This window comes from Globicephala melas, chromosome 10, assembly GCF_963455315.2.
Source record: "Globicephala melas chromosome 10, mGloMel1.2, whole genome shotgun sequence".
Taxonomy (NCBI): Eukaryota; Metazoa; Chordata; class Mammalia; order Artiodactyla; family Delphinidae; genus Globicephala; species Globicephala melas.
The window spans coordinates 3556555-3578460 of record NC_083323.1 but is presented as its reverse complement, the minus strand read 5'-3'; the positions used below and the strand labels follow the sequence as shown (position 1 = coordinate 3578460).

The 21906-nt window shown below is 47.2% G+C and overlaps 1 protein-coding gene and 1 long non-coding RNA gene across 5 annotated transcripts in view; one reads left to right on the top strand and one right to left on the bottom strand.

The window, feature by feature from the left end:
- Positions 1-16934, top strand: part of PPARA (peroxisome proliferator activated receptor alpha) — a 70655-nt gene extending 53721 nt beyond the window's left edge. For all 3 annotated transcript variants that reach the window (XM_030855630.2, XM_030855631.2, XM_030855633.2), the window contains exons 4-8: positions 4157-4317; positions 5890-6028; positions 6954-7159; positions 12144-12591; positions 15659-16934. In XM_030855630.2, the coding sequence (XP_030711490.1) occupies positions 4157-4317; positions 5890-6028; positions 6954-7159; positions 12144-12591; positions 15659-15906 (1202 nt within the window). In that variant the 3' untranslated portion in view covers positions 15907-16934. The remainder of the gene's footprint in view (positions 1-4156; positions 4318-5889; positions 6029-6953; positions 7160-12143; positions 12592-15658) is intronic.
- Positions 3727-21301, bottom strand: LOC115852667 (uncharacterized). 2 transcript variants are annotated; one of them, XR_009565323.1, is made up of 5 exons: positions 21256-21301; positions 15737-15876; positions 14715-14913; positions 6826-9864; positions 3727-5775 (listed from the first exon to the last, which is right to left on the bottom strand). It is a non-coding gene; the product is annotated as an uncharacterized lncRNA (long non-coding RNA). The 2 variants fall into 2 exon arrangements; XR_009565322.1 differs by lacking the exon at positions 3727-5775 and having other exon boundaries at positions 5791-9864.
- Between the last annotated feature and the right edge of the window lie 605 nt (positions 21302-21906).

Sequence of the window (21906 nt, the reverse complement as noted above, 5' to 3'; positions counted from 1 at the left end):
GTACTCCGCTGGCAGCCAAGTTCACTGATAAACCCGTGTGCGTGGAGAGAGTGGCTGAAAGTGCACGAGCTCTAAATCCAGCAAGCCCACTGGGGACGGGCGCTGTTTAAAAGGGGACATGTACGTGGGTCTGCACTGTGCCGTTGTTTGTGATGGGGTCTGCACTATGGCAAAAAGAAAAAAAAAGGGAACTTACAAAAAGTGACCGCACTGAAGTGTACTAGACACACATCCTTGACTTTTGGCCCCTGGCCGTTAAGGTGGGGGGTGTGTGGTCATCCAGTTTTATTTCGCTTCGGTTCTCCTTACTGTGTTTATTAATCCTTGTGGCCGTTTGGAGTCATCTCAAAATTCTTAAAATCTTGCTTTGTCTCCTTTCCAGGCTTTTCATTGTTATTGTTTCCAGTTGATTTGAGAGATAAAATGATTGCTTATTTGTAAACTAGATTTTTCATCTTTGTATGTAACGGCTCCCTTGGGTGATATTTTTAAGTTATGTAAATTGCAAATATGGGAGGACCGACTATAAAACGCATTCAGTTTAAACTTGACTCCTTGGGAGACCAGATGGGTGAGGCTGCCTACTCAGCCCATCTATCTTTCTCACCCCACCCCTCAATTTTTCTTAGCAGCTTTGCTGACATAAAAACTTCACATATTTAAAGTGTGCAATTGGAGGTACACACACACACGCACGCACACGCACAGACTTGTGAAACCAACAGCACAATCAAATTCCACACCCCTCACCCCAAAGTTTACGTGTGCCCTTTTGTAATCCCTCTTCCCCACCCTCATGCCTCTCTCCCTCCCCAGGTACCACTGACCTGCTGCTCTCTATCATGATCCATCCGTTTGTACTTCCTAGAATTGTATATAAATGGAATCATATAGTATGAACTCTTCTTAGTCTGACTCCTTTCACTCAGCACAATTATCTTGAGATTCATCTGCGTTGGTAGCATCTACCGACAGTTCATTTTCTAAAATCCACTGTATGGATTTGCCACAGGTTATCCACGCTATTGACGAACCTCCGATTGTTTCCGGGTCTGGCTGCGACAGATAAAGCTGCCGGGAAAGCTCGTGTACGCACCTCTGTGTGGACAGTGCTTTCACGTCTCGCGGGTGGACAGGAGTGGAACGGGTCACGCTTTTCTGCCTCTTTGCATGTTTTACAGTTTGTTATCAGATACCATCCGTCGTGAGCTTTGTTGATGATGGAGAATTTCGTATTTACACGAATATTCTTGAGTTTTATTCTGAAATGCAGTTAAGTTACGTGGAAAATGTTGAGCCTTTCAGGTCCTGTGGTTAAGCTTTGTTAGACGGAACCAGAGCAGTGTTGATGCTAGAAGTAATTTTGCCCCGATTCAGAGGCAAAACCCTTTTGAGTATTTTAGCCAGTGCCCCAAGGATTCTGAGATTTTTCCGCCGTGAGTGGTGGTCACGGGACTGCCTCTTAGTCCTCAGTACACTGTTCCCTCTAAGCATTTCAGGTTGCTATTGGAATATCTTTTTTCTTTTTTTCTTTTTGGTCGCACCAAGCGGCGTGCGGGATCTTATTCCCCGACCAGGGATTGAACCCGTGCCCTCGGCGGTGAAAGTGCGGAGTCCTAACCGCTGGACCGCAGGGGAATTCCCTGGAGTATCTTTTCTTTTAGGCTCTCTCGGCTGATAGAGCAGAGACATACATGTGTACATACTGACGCATGTATGTACACATCTGTATTTCTGTGTATAGCTGTCTGTCTCAAGGTCAGGGTAAACGTGAGTTCAGACAGACGTCTGCACCTCTAATCCACCACCACGTGGACCACTTTAGCCTCCTCCTGTCGCTGTATCAATGAGCTCACACTCCAACAGTGAGAGACCTGGCCCAGCCGTCCATTCAGTCACCATCATTAAATGAACAATTAGTTGTTCATTTCCAGTGCGGTGGCATCAGAACTGCTCACGCAGAGCCCTGTGGGAAACAACTTTATCGGCTGGGGACAGCGTCCAGGGGCAGTTCTTTTGCCTTTGGTCTCACAGACTCCATTCGTTTCAAGGTCACTTACACAAATACCTTCAGCGAGGTTCCCTACGAATGTTCCTTACATTTGTGATGTAGATTGTACCACCACACTCTGTATGCCATCCTGGGATCTCTGGGCCTCCGCAGTTGTGTTGTTTTGGTTCATTTGCACACGTTTAAAGTTCACTCTGTACTGTAACCTTCTGTGGATCTTGACAAGTGCATTGTGTCCTGTATTCACCATGACATTTTCATGTGAATACTTTCACCACGTCCAAGAAGCCACTGGGCTTCACCTACTCAACCCTGCCTCCCCGACCCCGACTCCAACCGCTGATTTTTTTTTTTACCACGGCTCTATTTCTGCCTTTCCACAAATGTCGGATATTAAGAATCGTATAGTTTGTAGCCTTTGGGGATTGGCCTCACCTGTTGAAGCATCTTGGTTGCTTCTGATTTTTGGCAATTAAGAATAATGCTGCTGGGGAATTCCCCCAGCGGTCCAGTGGTTAGGACTCTGTGCTTTCACTGCCGAGGACCTGGGTTCAATCCCTGGTCGGGGAACTAAGATCTCACAGGCCACATGCCACAGCCAAAAAAAAGAGTAAGGCTGCTAAAGCACTATTTACAATAGCCAAGACATGGAAGCAACCTAAATTTCCATTGACGAGGAATGGATAAAGAAGACGTGGTATATATATATATATATATATATATATATACAATGGAATATTACTTGGTCATTAAAAAGAATGAAATAATGCCATTTGCAGCAACATAGATGGACCTAGAGATTATCACACTAAGTGATATAAGTCAGAGAAAGACAAGTATCGTATGATATCATTATATGTAGAATCTAAAATACGACACAGGGCTTCCCTGGTGGCGCAGTGGTTGAGAGTCCGCCTGCCGATGCAGGGGACACGGGTTCGTGCCCCGGTCGGGGAAGATCACACATGCCGCGGAGCGGCTGGGCCCGTGAGCCATGGCCGCTGAGCCTGCGCGTCCGGAGCCTGTGCTCGGCAACGGGAGAGGCCACAACAGTGAGGGGCCCGCGTACCGCAAAAAAAAAAGAAAGTCCAGCTTCTTTTTTTTTCTTTCATGGATTGTGCTTTTGTGTTGCCCACACGGATTTTTATTCTATATTCTGATGCCATTTACTGAGTTAACAACTACAAAAGGGCTGGAAGCGAGGACGCAAAGAAAGCAATGAATTCTGTGTAGGACACGTCGATTTTGGGCAACTAAGGATAATAAAGCCGCCGCAAGGACCTCTGCTAAGTCCTGAATGGCGGGTTTTTCCTCCAGTTCCGGGGCTTGTCACTATACTTGTAGCGTATAGTTATACCACCCCCTAGATTGTCTAATTGTCGACTATATTGTGCAGTGTTAAATACATTGCACCCTTAAAGCTGTCTGTCCATTTTATCTTTGTGTCAAAAATCTGAGCATGTCGCAGGAGCAACTAAGCCCGTGAGCCACAACTACTGAGCCCACGTACTGCAACTACCAAAGCCCACGTGCCTAGAGCCCGTGCTCCGCAACAAGAGAAGCCACCGCCATGAGAAGCCCGCACACCGCAACGAAGAGTAGCCCCCGCTCGCCGCAACTAGAGAAAGCCCGCGCGCAGCAACAAGACCCAACGCGGCCAAAAATAAATAAATAAATTTATTTAAAAAAAAAAAATCTGAGCATGTGGCCTAGCATATACTTGAGCTCATTGTTGGTGACGTTTAAATGTTAATAAAATAGTATCCCCCGCCTCCGCCCAAAAAAGAAAGGAATAAAGCTGCTGTAACCGTTTGTGTGAACAAGGCTACTTGCAAAGTGGCCTTTTCTGCAGGGCCATGGTTTAGTCCATTTTGTTTTGTTTTTTATGGATTAAAAAGTAAAGTTGTTTCTCAGTTGGGGAGCCCCTTGGGTGGGTGCTGCGGGGATGCCGGCGATGTGGTCACTGTGGGAGCACAGAGGGTGTGCAAGGGCCAGGCCAGGGTGGATGCAGCATGGGAGCCCTGCCCACCAGCTGATGCCTCCCCACTAAATGCCTCACACGTGAACTCAGGTCCTCAGAAAGCTGGTTTCGACATCGGATGGCGAGGCTGTGAATATTCGTAAATCTTCCCCTTGTGTTCCTAGACACCCTCTCACCAGCCTCGAGTCCCTCGTCCATCTCTTACCCTGTGGTTCCTGGCAGCGCCGAGGAATCATCCAGTGTAGCACTGAACATCGAGTGTAGAATCTGTGGGGACAAAGCCTCGGGCTACCATTACGGAGTTCACGCATGTGAAGGCTGCAAGGTACGGTGGACCCTGGATGGGGAGAAAGGGGGCCTTTCGGGGACTACGTGTGGTTCCTTTTATTTTATACACAAATGTTTGTCACTACTAAGAAAGTTCTGCTCAAGTTGTAGATCGGAAACTGACCCACGTAACACATTCCTTTCTCTCTTTGGAAAGTCTATGGCATGTTGCTGGGCTGTTCTTTGTAAGTGACGTAGAGGGTGTGTTCTTTAACAGAAAATAAACCACATTAAAGATGCTCCCTTCATCTGGATGCGAGGTCAGAGAGTTTTGTCCACTTTCTCTCTCCACCCTCATCAGAAGGTCACGGAGGGCAAGGGTTCTCACGACCGTCAGAGATGTCAGGATCCTGCAGCACGTGCTGGGCGACGACCAGCCCCGCGGCTGTGTCCTCCCCGGCAGCCCCTTCCTGCACGCCGGGGGCCTGTCCACCCGAGCACCCTCGTGTATATCCTTATTCTTGTGCCAGCTCAGCTGGACCTCTAACCAGAGGTGACCCAGAGCCCGCGGTGCAGGGGGTCAGGCCGTGTCCTCCAGCAGAACTACGGAAGGATGACCGGAAAGCAAAGAGGAAAGAGCCAGTGTAAATATAAACCCTCACAATTGGCCAGCCACATACCTTGAAAAAACTACTTGCAAAGTGGCCTTTTCTGCAGGGCCATGGTTAGTCACCTTGGTTTACTTTTGTTTTTTTATGAACTAAATAGTAAAGTTGGTTCTTTACTAAAGTAAAGTTTAAGATCTTTTTATTTGTTTGTTTTTGTTTTTGTTTTGTTTTGGTTGTGCCTTAGCACGCGGCACACGTGATCTTAGTTCCCCCACCAGGGACGGAACCCATGCCCCCTGCAGGGGAAGCGCTAAGGCCTAACCAGTGGGCTGCCAGAGAAGTCCCTAAGACACTTTTATAAAGAGAAAATTATTTACAACCAGCTGGCTTCCTTTTATTATATAATCTTTGTCCTTTAGAGAGTTAATATTCTCTTACAAAAATTCTTAGAACTTTTTAGTCACAAATATGGATCTGTCCTCAGAAGAGAAAGTCACATTTGTATAAATCTTAGCAAGGCAGAGTCACTCTTCAGGAGACTGTGATTGTGTCTTCCCAGGCCAGGTGAGGACGTGTTGAAATTACTTTGACTTTTGCCTCATTTTATTGTTTTTCATTTTACATGTAATGAAATTTCCAATTTCCAATTTGCCCCAATTACATCAGACTTTCTAGATAAACTGTTTCTCTACATTTCGTTCATTTAAAAAAAGACAATAGGGGCTTCCCTGGTGGCGCAGTGGTTGAGAGTCCGCCTGCCGATGCAGGGGACACGGGTTCGTGCCCTGGTCTGGGAAGATCCCACATGCCGCGGAGCGGCTGGGCCCGTGAGCCATGGCCGCTGAGCCTGCGTGTCTGGAACCTGTGCTCCGCAACGGGAGAGGCCGCAGCAGTGAGAGGCCCGCGTACTGCAAAAAAAAAAAAAAAAAAACAATAAATGAGCAACAGGAAACGTGAATAAAGGAATGACACTGATTCCTCAGTGGCCCATATTCTTTAATAAACTGTATCTCAATCCACAGGGTTTCTTTCGGAGAACTATTCGGCTAAAGCTGGCATATGACACATGTGACCGTAGCTGCAAGATTCAGAAGAAGAACCGGAATAAGTGCCAGTATTGTCGTTTTCACAAGTGCCTTTCAGTTGGGATGTCCCATAATGGTAGGTAAGGTTGTCTATCGCATCTTCCCCACCCATGCCTCAGTTTACCCCCCTTATCGGGTCGGAACAGACTGTATTTTGAATGAATGTGCTGCAGCATTTAATGCTCGGGTCATTTTGTAACATGATAGCCTAAGAAAAATAAGCCTCGAATAACAGAGATCCAGTAGAACCCTTGGAAATACTGTTAGAAACTTCAGATGGTACAACTTTGATACAAGATTTTGAAACCCATTGGAAACCACTGGGATGTCTTGATGTTCATATCATATGTATGAAGCATGTGCCATTGCAAACATGTGACCATGTTATGAATTTAATTATATTCAATCCTACTCTTATTATTTTTTTTTGTTTTGGCCGTGCTGCTCGGCTCTCGGGATCTTAGTTCCCCGACCAGGGATTGAACCTGGGTCCCCCGCAGCGGAAGCTCGGAGTCCTAACCACTGGACCACCAGGGCAGTCCCCATACTCTTATTTTAGAATCTGCCAATTACTATAGGAAAGTGAATTTCAAATAATGTGTTCGTAAGAGTTGCATGTCTACCTTCTGGTAAAAGGAAAAGGTACTATGTTAACTCCTTCTAATGCTCACTTCCATCTCCTTAACCGAAAGGCTCAATTATGTACCTAACGACATGAAGTGACCTTAAGCCCATCCTACTGATAAAGTGAGTCATGGTGCCACCTTTAATTTCAAGCTTTTTAAAAAGTCCAGGATATATGGGGTTTGAGGTTTATTTTCATCTCTCCAAGGGAGAAAGCTGAACAGTGCTGAGAAGTGGATGGTAACTTACCCATGCATGTTTGCTCACAGTCTAACCCGTGGTGTGAACCTTTCATCCAGCCATTAGTCCTCGTGCCGTGTTTTGTTGTTCATTTCTCTGTGTTTTCCGTTCTTCCGTTTCTCCTCTCCGACCCCCAGCGATTCGTTTTGGACGAATGCCAAGATCGGAAAAAGCAAAATTGAAAGCAGAAATCCTTACATGTGAACATGACCTAGAAAAAAATTCTGAAACCGCAGATCTCAAATCTCTCGCTAAGAGGATTTACGAGGCCTACTTGAAGAACTTCAACATGAACAAGGTTAAGGCCCGGGTCATCCTCGCGGGAAAGGCCAGCAACAATCCGGTAGGTGGCTTTGTCGCTGGTTATTATCATCTGAAGTGCTTCTTGGGCAACACGTCAGCTAGAGTCGAGGAGGAGGATTGAGGAAGTATGTCCTAAATGCTGAGAAAATCATATTTATCCCCAGCGCAAATGGGAGACAATGCAATGGAAACATTTCCTTCAGAGACTATAAAACGTAGCCCAGCAGCAACTCCCATCCCATTTGATCCACCTCAGAGCTCCTAGCAACCAAGTTCTTATAATGACTCTGTAATTAATGCACTCAAAGTCTGGTTAATAGTTTACCAGATTCTAGGGTTGCTTCTTAAGTGAGTTTGTTTTAATCCCTATTTTAATGCCAGAAAATGAAACTATTCACTTCCCTCTCAAAGTGTGCTCTCACATCCTTTCCCCCTAAAACTACCTTCTCCTCTCCGACCTCCCCCTTCCTACCCCCTGCCCACCTTCTTTTTCTCCAATGAGAAGGAAATGACATCTCGGGGCTTAGAAAGGGTCCTTTGTTTACAGAAACTTTATTGTCTTTTGGGACAGTCCTGGACCTTCTCGGTAGCAACTAAGATCGCCCCTTGTGGACGCCTACACTTCGCCTCTCCTGCCTGATTCCACCCTGTACCCACCCCACAGTTAGCTAAGCCTCTGTCTCCATTACAGGCCTAATCTCAGAGCTACCTTCAAAGAGGGGGATGGCCCAAGGCTGGCGAATGAAGACGTTTTGCCTTTCTCCTGGGAGAGTGGTGAAACAGGTTTCATTTGTCCTAATGAGTAGCTTGAAGCCATCTTTATTGGGAATTACAAGCTGGAATTTTCAGTCACAGGAAAATAAAGCATCTCACAAGCTACTTACCTTCATGAACAAACCAAACCTCTTTTTTACTGAGTCTTTTCATTCTGCCGTGAATTTTCCAATTCAATAGGCTGAGGTAATTTAGGAGGGTTCAAGCAAACTCTTGTTAAATCATAAAGCCACACCCATGCTGGGCGGCCCCAGAGGCTCCAAGAAACTCCACCCTAACCCTTTCCAGATCACAAGGGTAAAAGCAAAGTAATCTCTTACCTTTGAATTTCTATCCTGGAAATGATTCGTATAGCCCCAAATTAAAGCAACCCCGATTTTTGCTCTCTTGGAATCCTTTTAGATCTTGCTGAGTTCTTCTCCATCTCCCTTGGGTTTTCAGAATGCAAAGCAAAGCAAACTTAAAAGTCATCTTGACTCGGAACCAAACACTCGTTTAATATTAAGTCGATTTCCCTGGAGTATCCGTCTCACACCCCACTGAGATCCACGCACTCTAAGCAGGAGCCCATCACCCGCGGCCAGAGTTGAAATCTGGACCGTTGAGGGCCATCACACAGTTACTCTGGGAGAGGAATCTGGCTTTTGGTCTTAAGGAAATAAATGATAGACCCATAGTCCAGCACTGGGCGTCACTGGAGAGGAAAAACAGAATTCGGGGTGTTGCTGAGAGTCAATTGCTTGCTTCTGCCCACCTCCGAAGCAGAGCATCGCGGGTACCAGTTTGAAAGGGAGCGTCCAGGGCCAGCCACTGCCTTTGACGGCACTGTTTGCTCCAAGCTGGGTTCACTTCCCACCCCATTTCCTCTGTATGTTGAAGCATGGCCCTCCTCCTACCTCCCCGCCCAGCCTAATGCACCCCAGAGCTTGGAGCGCGCAGCTTGGGGCCACAGTCTCTGCTCCATCTGTGCTGGGTCAGAGACAGAGCTGCCGGGAGGGGCGGCATCCTGGAATGGCAGCCCCCTCACACCACACCGTGGGGTTTGGCCTGCTGTGTTATATTGAAATATTATACCTATAACTTGTCAGTAGCTTGAAAAACATACTATTTTGTACTATATCTAGAAGTGTGTAGTAAAACCTACCCAAGAGCTTATTAGATCACTTCATCCAAAGCAGTTCTACCAATAAGTCACAATTAAATTTCTCCGAAAAGATGCTGCTGCCGAACTTTTCATAGGAAATGCTGTTCTGATGTGTTTTGGAGATGAATTCTTATAACATCATTAACGCACGTAGAGCAGTGTCAGGCGTGAGCGAGGGAAATGCCTATCAGTCAGGGGAGACTTCTGGTCCTGGCGCGGAGTGGTTTTGGGGGCAAGTGGCATCTTTCTGCCTTGTGCCGTTTAAAAGCTTTACAGCGTGCTTCACCGATTGGACATGACCACCCGTAACATCAGATATATTCATAGTCAAGCTTGAGGATAAAGAAAATATTCCCAAGTTAAACATAAGCTTCTGGATTTTTAAAATAGTCTAATCAAGAATGCTTCTCAATGAAGGCTGGCAGACTTTCAAGGGCGTCACCCTATAATATCTCTTTGGCTGTAATAAACATGATTTTTCAAATGTTAGCACTTGTTTTGAATTCAGAGCGTTTCTAATTTTGCCTGTTCATGAGGCCTGCCTTTTAAAATCCAGGCGATAATTTTATACACATGAAATGAAATATTTCTTACCATTGAAGTCTCCGTTTATGAGAGAATGTTCCACATAAAAATAGTCCAGGGCCAGCGTCCTGGGCGTGTGTCCAGCTTCACAACGCCCCTGCTTAGAGGGCCTTGTGCTGACGTGTAGTGCTCTGTCGCTGTCTTGAAATTCGTAAGCACTTTCGAATAAGGGACCCCACATTGTCATTTTGCACTGGGCCCTGCAAATTGTGTAGCCAGTCTGTGCTAGTCCAAGAGATGTCCTACCAAATAACAACAACAGTATAATAATAATAATAAGCGTTCTGCAGTCAAACACTGGGAACCACTATTTATGCCAATCCCATTCTTAAAGGTCCACGGTGTACACTCACGTGAAAGACTCTGGTAGACTCTAACTTTATCTAACTCAGTGTTTCTCAAGGGTTTTTTTTGACAACAGGATTCTTTTTTTTTTTTTTTTAACACCTTTATTTCTGCTGAATGTACTTTTGAAAAGCCAGTGATTTGAATAAAGTCAAGGTGGCCTTATAATATTTTCTGAAATTGAGGGAGTGCTGCCACCTGTCCTTTAAAAACATTTTTCTGGTCCATCCTGTAAACGTTAATACTTTAAATCCGAGCTCCAACTTCCTGTGAAGCAGAACTGCCCCCAGACTTTCTCAAAACAGTGGTAAATCTGGCCTGCTTTTAATTTATTTATTTATTTTTGGCTGTGTTGGGTCTTCGTTGCTGCGCGCAGGCTTTCTCTAGTTGCGGCGAGCGGGGGCTACTCTTCGTTGCGGTGCACGGGCTTCTCATTGTGGTGGCTTCTCTTGTTGCAGAGCACGGGCTCTAGGCGCGTGGGCTTCAGTAGTTGTGGCATGTAGGCTCAGTAGTTGTGGCTTGTGGGCTCTAGAGCGCAGGCTCAGCAGTTGTGGCACACGGGCTTAGTTGTTCTGCAGCATGTGGGATCTTCTTAGACCAGGGCTTGAACCCATGTCCCCTGCATTGGCAGGTGGATTCTTAACCACTGGGCCACCGGGAAGTTCTGGCCTGCTTTTAAAGTCTTTGGAGAGAGACAGTTTTACTCTTCCTTCATCAAACTTGAGATCGTTAGAAATTGGGCTTTGAGTTCTGTATTCAGAATGTTTTCAGTCATTCACAGATAATTTTAAAAATATTCCCTTTCCTCAGATGTGAAATCAGATCTTTTTTTTTTTTGTCCAACACTATCTTGCAAATTCTAATTCTGTTTAAACATTTCGTAGGCAATGCATCACATTATCCCAACACACCCACCTCTGTACCAGGTACACCCAGCAGGTTCCCAGAAGATGGCTTTGTGCTGATTCCTCCTGATGCTCTTGTGAGCCCAGAAATAGGGCACACGTCCGTGCCGTGGGCACAGAGGCACTGTCAGTGATGTGTTTTGCCCACTGGCAGAGTGATTCTTAAAATCACTGGGCTTCTTATACACTCAGTGTTTATCCAGTGGGGATCGAAAATAATGCCTCAGCCCCCTTCATCATTGGTCTGTAGAACACATTAAGGCTGAGAGAGATCCCTCAGAGCCTGCCATTTATTCCGCCCCGCACACAGAGCTGGCACAAAGTTTGGCCAGCAGCGGTATCTGTGCCCATTCTTCTAAGCCCCACCAGATACATCATCGCTTCTGAGCACGTTGGCTTCAAATAACATGGCCAACCATCTCTTCCTTCCTCTGCTAGATCTTTATAAAATGGCAGGAACGGTGGGTTTAGATGCAAATGGGAAGGCCACATTTAGGGAGCTGCCATGGGGATTCGGTATTTGTCTCAGAACATGGAGCAGTGGTGGGAAGATTTCAGTCTCCTGTACCGGGAAACGAGGGTCCTTCAAGGCTTTCCAGTTTACCCCCCAAGAGCAAGGGTTTAACGATGCTCATTTGCTTACTTCCACACAAATGCCAACGTTCTGACTTGTATTTACTTACATGCCAAATTTATTCATTCAACAGTCAGCGTCGGATAATGATGATTATCTGCGAAGTTCATAAAATGGCAAAATTAAGAATTATTGTAATTACTGGCTATTGCAGTAGTATTTGGGAATTTAGAGGACATTATAAAATATTTAAAGTGCTTTGCTAATATTCTCTTTCTTGCTAGCTTTATTGCCAAAATCAGTACTTCACTTTTTTTTTTTTTTTGGCCATGCTACACGGCATACGGGATCTTAGTTCCCCGACCAGGGATCAAACCTGTGCCCCCTACAGTGGAAGCATGGAGTCCTAACCACTGGACAGCCAGGGAATTCCCAGAACTTCACTTTCTTAGCAATGAAATCCCCACCCGGTTTTAGGCGCCGATGATTATTCTCTTACTGATTTATATTGTCCTCTATTAAATGTCTTCTTGTCCCCAACTAATTTTGAGGTTGTTTAAGGATGAGGACTGTGTTTTGTACATAATTTGATTCTCGACAGGTGGCTGGAATACTGCAGCTACTCATCATTTTCTTGATAATTAAGCAGACAGCTTGTCGCCAATCACCCGACTTATTCCGGTGTTTTTCTTTTCAGCCTTTTGTCATACACGACATGGAGACGTTATGTATGGCCGAGAAGACTCTCGTGGCCAAGTTGGTGGCCAACGGCATTCAGAACAAGGAGGCAGAGGTCCGCATCTTCCACTGCTGCCAGTGCACGTCTGTGGAGACGGTCACGGAGCTCACGGAATTCGCCAAGTCCATCCCGGGGTTCGCAAACTTGGACTTGAACGACCAAGTCACTTTGCTGAAATACGGAGTTTACGAGGCCATATTTGCAATGCTGTCTTCTGTGATGAATAAAGACGGGATGCTGGTAGCATATGGAAATGGTTTTATAACTCGTGAATTTCTAAAAAGCCTAAGAAAACCATTTTGTGATATCATGGAGCCCAAGTTCGATTTTGCAATGAAGTTTAATGCACTGGAGCTGGACGACAGTGATATTTCCCTTTTTGTGGCTGCTATAATTTGTTGTGGAGGTAAGTTATTGACTTCACCTGCTGGTGCTGTGGCAATCACAGCCTCCCACCTAGGGAATCTGGCGGGGGTAAATCCGACGTGAGTAGGGTGGAGCCAGCACTGCAGGGGAGGAGGGTGTCCGAGCGCCACATTGCCACTAACCAGAATTCAGTGAGAATGATATCAATATCATATCATACTGTAGCATATGTTATTGTTTTCTGTTTCAGAGCTTTTATTTTTTAAATTTTTTATTTTATATTGGAGTATAGTTGATTTACAACATTGTGTTAGTTTCAGGTGCATAGTAAAGTGATTCAGCTATACATATACATATATCTATTCTTTTTCAGATTCTTTTCCCATTTAGGTTTTTACAGAATACTGAGTAGAGTTCCTTGTGCTATACAGCAGGTCCGTGTTGATTATCTATTTTATATATAGCAGTGTGTATATGTGAATCCCAAACTTCATGTTATTATATATAAACACATTTGTAAAGTATAAATGTTCTATCTGTAATTACATGAATATATATTTATTTAGAATATAATGGAAGATTAGGTATCATTAATAATTATAATGTAATTATATCTAGTATATCTAATATCTATTATATATCAGATATAATTGTAATAATATTATAATGTATGGTGTATAATATCATCATATACAGTTGGCCCTCCACATCTGTGGGTTCTGCATTTGCAGATTCAACCAACTGCGGATTGAAAACATTCAGAAAAAAACACTTCCAGAAAATTCCAAAAACGAAACTTGAATTTACCACACACCGGCAACCATTTACGTGGCATTTACGTTGTGTTAGGTATTACAAGTCATCTAGAGATCACTAAAGTGCGCGGGAGAATGTGCGTAGGTTATATGCCATTTTATATACGGGACTTGAGCAGCCGTGGATTTTGGCGTCTTGGGGGGGTCCTGCAACCAATCCCCCACAGATCCCAAGGGACGACAGTGTTATAATTATGTTATCATCATATTATATCCATATTACAGACAGTATTCTATAAAGTCATACAGATGTTAGTACAGTTGCTGTCTCTACTGGTACATTTAGGCTGTTTCATAATGAAAACTATCTGTAGCTCACGGTCAGTGACTGATAAGTGTGCTTTGCCAAAGGAAGTGGATCCCAGTGCAGGAGAATCTAGGCCTCTGTACGGGGCAGCTGGCCCTGCGGTCCCCAGGCTTTTGGCTCGGTGTCACGTTCCTTTAAATAGCCCTGTCCTGGGTCTAAGGTCAACCCTCTACTGTAAACTCGGCTGACCCTACCCAGCCTTAGGGGAGACCGAAGGGGCCACCGCCTCCTCAAGCTGCCTGAAGCTGTACTGTCCGCCGCGAGTCCCTCACTCGCGGAACTGAGGCTGTGGCCGCAGTCGCCCAGACTCTGGATGTGGAGCTGGGGGAGGGTGGCCCAGCTCCACGAGGTCCGTCCTTCTGACCGTCCAGCTGGGCACAGGTGGAGGAAGTCCTGTGCTCTGGCAAAAAGCACAGAATGTGATCCACCACCGTCCTTTGCGCGCTCAAGATGCCGTGTTGTGGGGAGAGCGACGCACAGCTATTTATAAGTAGTATGACAGTTTTATAAAAGAAATTTTAATCACAGATCAGAAAAATGTCTGGTGAGGTATACATGAAATCTGTATGACGGGGTTAAAATTATGAGGGGGGGTTCACTTACTATTTTTTAAAATCTCTCTCTTTAAAAACTTAGTCATTATTTTATAACCAAAAAAAAAAAGAGAAAAATCCACATGCTGAGCAACACTTTTGAAAATCCTAGTGATGCATATGGGACTCTAGAGAGAGCCCTGCCTATTGAATACGGAGGGTGGGGGCTGATCTTCTGAACAAGGGCAGGATGCATGGATCTGAGCTGTCCCAGGAAGTCTGGTGTCTGTGTCTGAGCCACCCCGGGAGGACACCTGTGTCCACATCACCCTTCCTGCCCCAAGCCTCAGGCCTCCCCTCTCTGGGTTAGCTCAGCATCCTCCCGTATCCATCCTCCCATTCCCTGCCCCAAGCCTCAGGCCTCCCCTCTCTGGGTTAGCTCAGCATCCTCCCGTATCCATCCTCCGATTCCCTGCCCCAAGCCTCAGGCCTCCCCTCTCTGGGTTACCTCAGCATCCTCCCGTATCCATCCTCAGCATCCTCCCGTATCCATCCTCAGCATCCTCCCGTATCCGTCCTCCCATTCATTTCTGGCTCCACCTTCTTTTCAGCTGACTTACGTTGGAAGGTACCTGTAACGGTGCTTTATACCACAAAACCGAAGTCAAACACAATCACACTCCTTAAATATTGTTGAAACCGAGCACCTAAGAAGACACAGGAAGAAGAATTTCATTTTCCATATTATGCAAAAGCAGTTTGTGTGTATAGTTACCCCTCTACATACAGGTTTTCCCCCGACAGGTGGTAATCCGATAAATCCTAAATGAAGCGGCCACCCCGTAAGGTAGCTAGTCATTTTAAGGTCGTAGAAATATTTAGGAATGAGTATTTGTCCTGTCTGCCCCTATCAGGCCCAGCGACTTGGGAAAAGTCTAGTTCCATCTTCTAGGTAAGTTGACAGCATCTAAAGGCAGCTGAGCTTTCGGTAAAAAGAAAAGGCCATGTCCAATCAGAATGTTTGGTTTCTCGGGAATTCCTTGGCAGTCTAGTGATTAGGACTCTGCACTTCCACTGCAGGGGACGTAGGTTTGATCCCTGGTCGGGGAACTAAGATCCCGCATGCTGAGTGGCGTCGCCAACAAAAGAAAAAAAAAAAAGGGCTTCCCTGGGGCGCAGTGGTTGGGAGTCCGCCTGCCGATGCAGGGGACGCGGGTTCGTGCCCCGGTCCGGGAAGATGCCACGTGCCGCGGAGCGGCTGGGCCCGTGAGCCATGGCCGCTGAGCCTGCGCGTCCGGAGCCTGTGCTCCGTAACGGGAGAGGCCACAGCAGTAAGAGGCCCGCGTACCGCAAAAAAAAAAAAAAAAAAGGTTTCTCAAACTGAAAAACAGTTATTAGGTATTAGCATGCTGGTAATTGCACTCAAACATCTCTGCTTTCTTTTGAGGATAGATCGGCCCGGCCTTCTAAACGTGGGACATATTGAAAAAATGCAGGAGGGTATCGTGCACGTGCTCAAACTTCACTTACAGAGCAACCATCCCGACGACGTCTTTCTCTTCCCGAAACTCCTGCAAAAGATGGCAGATCTGCGGCAGCTGGTCACGGAGCATGCGCAACTGGTGCAGGTGATCAAGAAGACGGAGTCCGACGCCGCCCTGCACCCGCTGCTGCAGGAAATTTACAGGGATATGTACTGATTTCTTGGAAATGCACACAAAAAAAGAAACTTTTCAAGCATTTTTAAAGGCGACAGCACTACAAGTGAGAGATGGGAGCAACGCAACTTTGCACAAATGTCACCATTTGAACCTGGGACAAAGGAAAGTATAAGCTCTAGGTAACCGGAATCCTGTTCCATGTTTCTTTCTTTTTTTAACCACTGCTTCAAGAAATGCTGGTGATAAACAGCTATTAGTCAGGACTTGGAAAATTATGCAGAATGGTGTTCAGTGGTCTGATTTAATGCACCCGATGTGAATCAACGCAGATTTCTTTGTCACCTTAGGAATTTACTGGTGAATTAACCTCAAAATACGTGGTCTGTCTTCCCTTTGCACCACGTTTTGACTGCTGTGCTCCTTTATAATTTTGAAAACTAATCAGCACTTTTTAATTTTTATAATCCTGTAAACCTAGATGTCTCCAAAGGTTAGGTATTGAAAAAGTTTCCTGAATTCGAAGAAAGAGAACATGCCGGGTTTGACTCGTAGGGTTTAGAATGTCAAGGAACGATTCGATAAGCTATCAAAATGCAGCAATTGTTTTGTTTCAGCTCGCTGTTTTCATGGTGTAACTAATACGTGAAAAAGCCTGTTCCCAGGTTTGTGTAGAAGATCCCGGAAAGCCACGTCTCACGGGCCCTCTGGACTCGATCCTCCGCCTGTTTAAAGCTAGTGTCTGTGGTCAGCAGGAACAAGACAGACTCTGAAGCATGTCAGCTTCCCATTCCTCTCACCTCCATTTCCGATCAAATCCGAATCAACTGACTCAGGCTGTTTGGGGGCCATGGTCACGTCTCCAGGGGCAAAGTGACAAGTTATTTGTAAATCTTGCGCTGGGCCCCCTCTGTCAAGGCAGCTCCTTGGTCTTTTTCTGTGTTGCTTTTTTAAACATGCGGCTTAATTTTTATAACTCTTGCTGTGGTAGCTGCTCCCTGGAGTGGAGAAGACGAGGCACAGGTGACTTTATCCTGTGGCCTGGGGGCAGGGGTCTCATCTGGAGAATGAACGGGCCAGGCCGGGGCGGGGGGGCGGGTGTGGGGTGGATACGAAATGGTGGTTGTACTCATCTCAGGATGCACAACAGGCTGGTGGTTTTTACAAAGATTTTGAGAGTTGTTCCCTTTTCCAACTACATATGTGAGGTAGTTTTGCCATTATCTGCAATATCTGTTTCAGCCTTAAAGATCAACTTTTCAACCTTGGTCCAGTTAGGAAGGCGGTATGGAATATGGTTTTCGTCTAGAGCACACGGACCTGGAAATCCTCTTTTTCTGTCCACCATGGTAGATGAATGGCCCCATCAGGGAACTTTCAGCAGTGCCTCCCCCGAGCCAGACTGGGCTGATCCTGCCAGTTCAGCCCCCGGATGCCTCTTGGGCGACAGCATTTATGACCTGGTTGTACCCTGGGTGCCCCTCCCCCTCTATCTTTAGGAAATTTGGTTCTATAAGGTCATTATTATTTGCCGTTAAAGAATGGCTAGGATTGAATTTGATAAAGTTCCCAAGATCAGCATTATTGTAAATAAAACTGTGAGACTTCAACTAGAGAAAAGCAAAACTTACAATTAGGACATCCTTTTACACATTACACGTTTAGTGGTGTGTTTTATCTTTATTTCTTTTAAAGATCCAATCAGAGGATCTGCTGGAAGCAAATCAAAGCATTTCCACTTCAGAATGACACCAATCAGGGGTTGCCCTAAGTCAGAAAGGAGTTAAGCTCTGAGTCACAGGGTGCATCCGTGTCCCCATTCTTTCCTCAAATGCGACCTCCCTGGGCTGATGAGCCTGGAGGCCTGTGGCTTGTCCAAGGTCTCGGGGCAGGATCCCGGTGCCAGGCATATGTGGCCTCTTGCTCTGGTGTCTTGGGACAGATCTATTCAAAGGGACACAGCGTCGGAAAGTGAGCCTTGAGACTCAGGCTTTTGGAAGGGTTGTCTGTTCTGTTTAGCTTCTCATACAGCCTGTCTGAAAGAGCTCCCAGCTCACGCGCGCCACGGGAGCAAGCTGATGGCGGGCGCAGGTTCCGCATCAGCGGCGTTAGTGAGCGTCTGGTCCCCTTGGGGCCCAGCTAGACCACCAGCAATGCCCCTGGCGAAGCCACAGAGGACCTCAGCTTGAAAGCCACTTGACACTGTTCACTTGTTAATAGGAAGAAATTCATCTGAAATAACAGAGTCACTAATTGCTACTCAGAGTATTTGCGGTCCCCTAATCAAAGATTTCTCCAAGCACTGATAGTCAAATATAGACGAATTATTCACCAGTTCAATATATGGTCGTTTTTCGAACAGTAGCTATTTAAAGAGCACACTCTGGCTTGCTAGGTTTCAGTAGACGTCAGCATGAGGTCCGGTGGAAGCAGGTTCCGGAAGCTTCAGACGACAAGCGTGGAGCTGGCAGCCCGGCATGCTGGATGCGGGACCTGGCAGGACCCCCTTTCACCACCTTGACCCACTCTTCAAGCCACTGTTTAAACCTGGTTCTTCCTTTCCTCGACTTGTCATCACAGGAAGTGCCAGACTCCTCAGAGACCACAGATTACCAGGCAGCCTTTGTCTGGGAAGCGGGGACCATGGGGCTCCTCCAGGACACCCTGCTGCCGTCCTGCCAACACGCCTCCTCTCTGCCTCCTGGGCATTTCCAGTTGGGGGTCCCACGCCCCGCCTTCTGCCCCTGCCACCCTGTGAGAAGCCTGAGGGCTGCACATGCAGGACGCCACCACCCCGACATCCAGCATTGTCAGAAACAGGGTGCCCCAGCCGTCAGAGGGGCATTTTGACTACTGCAAGAGCACCAGAGCCCTTCCTGCTGCCCGCCCGGCCTCCGGTTTCCCGGTGACCTTTCTACAGCTCTCCGCTGAGAGGCGTTTCAAGCATCTTCCCAAAGAGGATATATGCACAGGGGTAAACAGTAAATGTGAATTGAGGGGAAAGAACTTCAGAATTCCAGAATGTCCGTGAGAGCTGTCCCTGTTAAAGGGAGTCCTTCCTTCTACTTTAAGAGCACAGAACGCACCTTTCCACGGTACTGATGCGTTTCCTACACTGGGCCACATGAAACTCTAAGGAAACAGACGACCTTGAGGACAGTGGACGTTCCAGCAAAGGGCAGCAGCCTAAGATCTGAGCAGAAGCTCAAGGCCCACGTAAGATCCTTTGTTTGATACATGGTGATAAGTACTATTAATTGAGCAACTACTGTTTTCCCAAACCTACAGCATGACAGCTACCTCAATAGAGCTATCAAAAGATACTGTTAAAATTAAGGTCCACGTAACACTGGGCCTTTTGGTGCGGCTCTAGGCAGACCATCTATTGTTAGGGCTCAGAGGCTGGATGCTCACCTTTGCTGTGTGCACACTGAGAAATGGAAGGTTTTGTGGAGTTTTAAGGGAATTTTATTGTTTAAAGGGAGCCTTGGGAATTCCCTGGTGGTCCAGTGGTTAGGACTCCACCCTTTCACTGCCGAGGGCCCGGGTGACCTGCTCACCCAGGGCCGCCTCCTCTTGAGCTATGCCTGCTGGCCACGCGTGAGCCTGTTCATGGGGGAGATCCTGGCAGATGAGGGTGGAGAGATGCCTCCGTGCAAGCCTTAGTCACACCGTGGCTTCACGAGGCCTCGCCACGCCCCAGCCCCCCCTGTGCCCCTCTGTGCCCGACTCCTTTTCAAGCCACTGTGACACTGGGCACGTTTGACACCTGGTGGCCAGATGCACGATGGAGGGTTTTTGGTTTTTTGTTTTTGTCTTGACCCAATAACCACACCTGTCTCTGGAATGTCTTAAAAAGTCCTGTTTAAATATAAGTCCATTGTTTCAACCAGGGAGTCCGGCGCTCCCAGCTAAGACCAACTTGATCACCGGCATGGCCTTTTATGGGGGCTTCCAGGGACCGGGGGAAAACCAGCCACCTTCAAGTGCCTCTTCCACCCGTGTGGCCTTTCAAAGCGCAGATCCCAGGAGGAAGACTGTGCCAGGTGCTCACGGCTCCCCACCTGCGCTGTCGATGCAAGTTCCTGCCGTCGCCTCCAATCCTCAGCCCCGTCTTCAAGTGGAAAACACCAGCTTGGACGAAGGGCCGCCTGGCGGTGCAGGGTTAGGCCCAGGGGTGGCCTGCTTCCCGCACTTCCCGCCCCTGCATTTAAGACGGGCAAGGTTGCGGCGAGGCGCTCCCTGTGGGTTAGCCCAGTGCCTGGGCTGCACGTGTTCCTGGAGGGGTCACTTGTTCTTAGGTTCACAACAGTGGTGTCGACTCAGGAGATGCGAGGAAATTGTACTGTCCATAGAAGTTGCAAACTAAGACCGATGCCACCAGCGGGGGGCTCAGCGATTATTAAAAAGTGTCCAGGGAGGATTTTCGCCACACTCACGGTTCCCACGGTGTTTGTGGTGCGGGCGCTGGACGGTTCCAGAGACAGACTGTCTGTATTTATTCTTCTCATCTTGTAAGCGGCCCAGCTTCTCTTAAGTGTTGGTCCAAGCTGATTTACGGGGCTCCCCCGGGATTGTGGGTTCTTACCAACCAAGAGCTGGTATGGAGCTGCATGGAGCTGTCAGCTAAGGGGACTCTTGCCTTCCTGACAGCAGTGACTTCCAGGCGGCACAGCAGGAAGGCTCCGCAGACAGCTCGGCTGGGAGGAGCGAACGAAGGGCCGAAGGGCCATGACAGTGACTGCTGACAGCGTCCCCACCCCCGCTAACTGGGCGCTTTCCTCCTTCTCTGTGCAAGGACTTTTCCGGTGGCGTGTTCTCCTCTAGGGACCTTCTGCCCAGAAAGATCTAAGGTTAGGCTCCAAAGGTTGAGGTCTAAAAGTTTTTGCTGAGATTTGTATCTATTTTTAGGTGCCATTTTAATACCATTCAGGAAAATGGTCGTGGACCCTCAGCCCGTGAAACACACGGGAGAGACAGCAAAGGACTCAGAACACAGGAGGCCCGTCCTACTTCTGTGGAAACTACGGGACAAACTGAAATGTAATAGTGGAAGTTCTGCAAGGAAAAGACTAAGACAACGCGTCTCCACACTTTCACTTAAAGAACTATGTAACGCTCTGCACGATGCTGTGTCTGTGGAACGCGGCAGGTCCTTAACCTTATCTCAGCAGAGCGGGCTGCCGCGGGTGTGGCTGCTTGTGAGGGCAGAGAGTGAGAAGCCGCCGCCCAGGGCTCGTTTCCAGACGCCCTTTCCCGGCTCGAGGCACCCGGACTCCTCAGATCTAGAGGGGGGCTCTCGACAGACCATCTGCTTCTCAGAATTTCAGTCTGAGATAAGAGAAGTGTAACCGTTTACTTCCACCCCCCTGAGAAAGGGGGGCCATGTACCGTGGTCCGGGGGAACACATGCGGTCACATCCTTCTGGAATCCTTTGCCACACAGAAGACCACACTGCATCCACGTCAACGTCACCTCTTGACTACAGCAACTGGTAAACATCAAGGACCTCAGGCCCCGCGGCTGTTAAATGCATTACATGAAAAAAATCGAAGAAATAGCAATTTTTTACATCACAAATAGCAAATTAAGACCTGGGTCAGGTATTTTTCATTTCAAATGTGTTCGCTAGTCTGGGTGGAATGTGAAAAGCTTCCATGGTTTTCCCGCTGAAGGTAATACACCAGCCTCCTCCTCTCTTGCCCTTCTCCCCCCGCTGTCACCCTCAGCATCTAAAATTCAGTAAGTGATGAACATTACAGCGTCATGCCAGCCGGAGCGCAGGCAAGCTCCCCAGGTGAGCCCTGGCTCCCCCGACAAGGGGTGGGGGCCGCTGAGTCTCCAGGCCCTGAACACAAGTGAGTGGCTCATCTTTTCAAGGTCAAATCATTCACTTTGGGCAAATGTCTTCTCTTTTTAAAGGCACAGGCGGTCTGGTCCTTTTTTCAGGCCTAAAAAAAAACGTACCTCACACGAGATGGATACCACTCAGTGCAGTTTTCGGTAAAATTACAGTATTCGGGTTCGAGTATCACTATTTT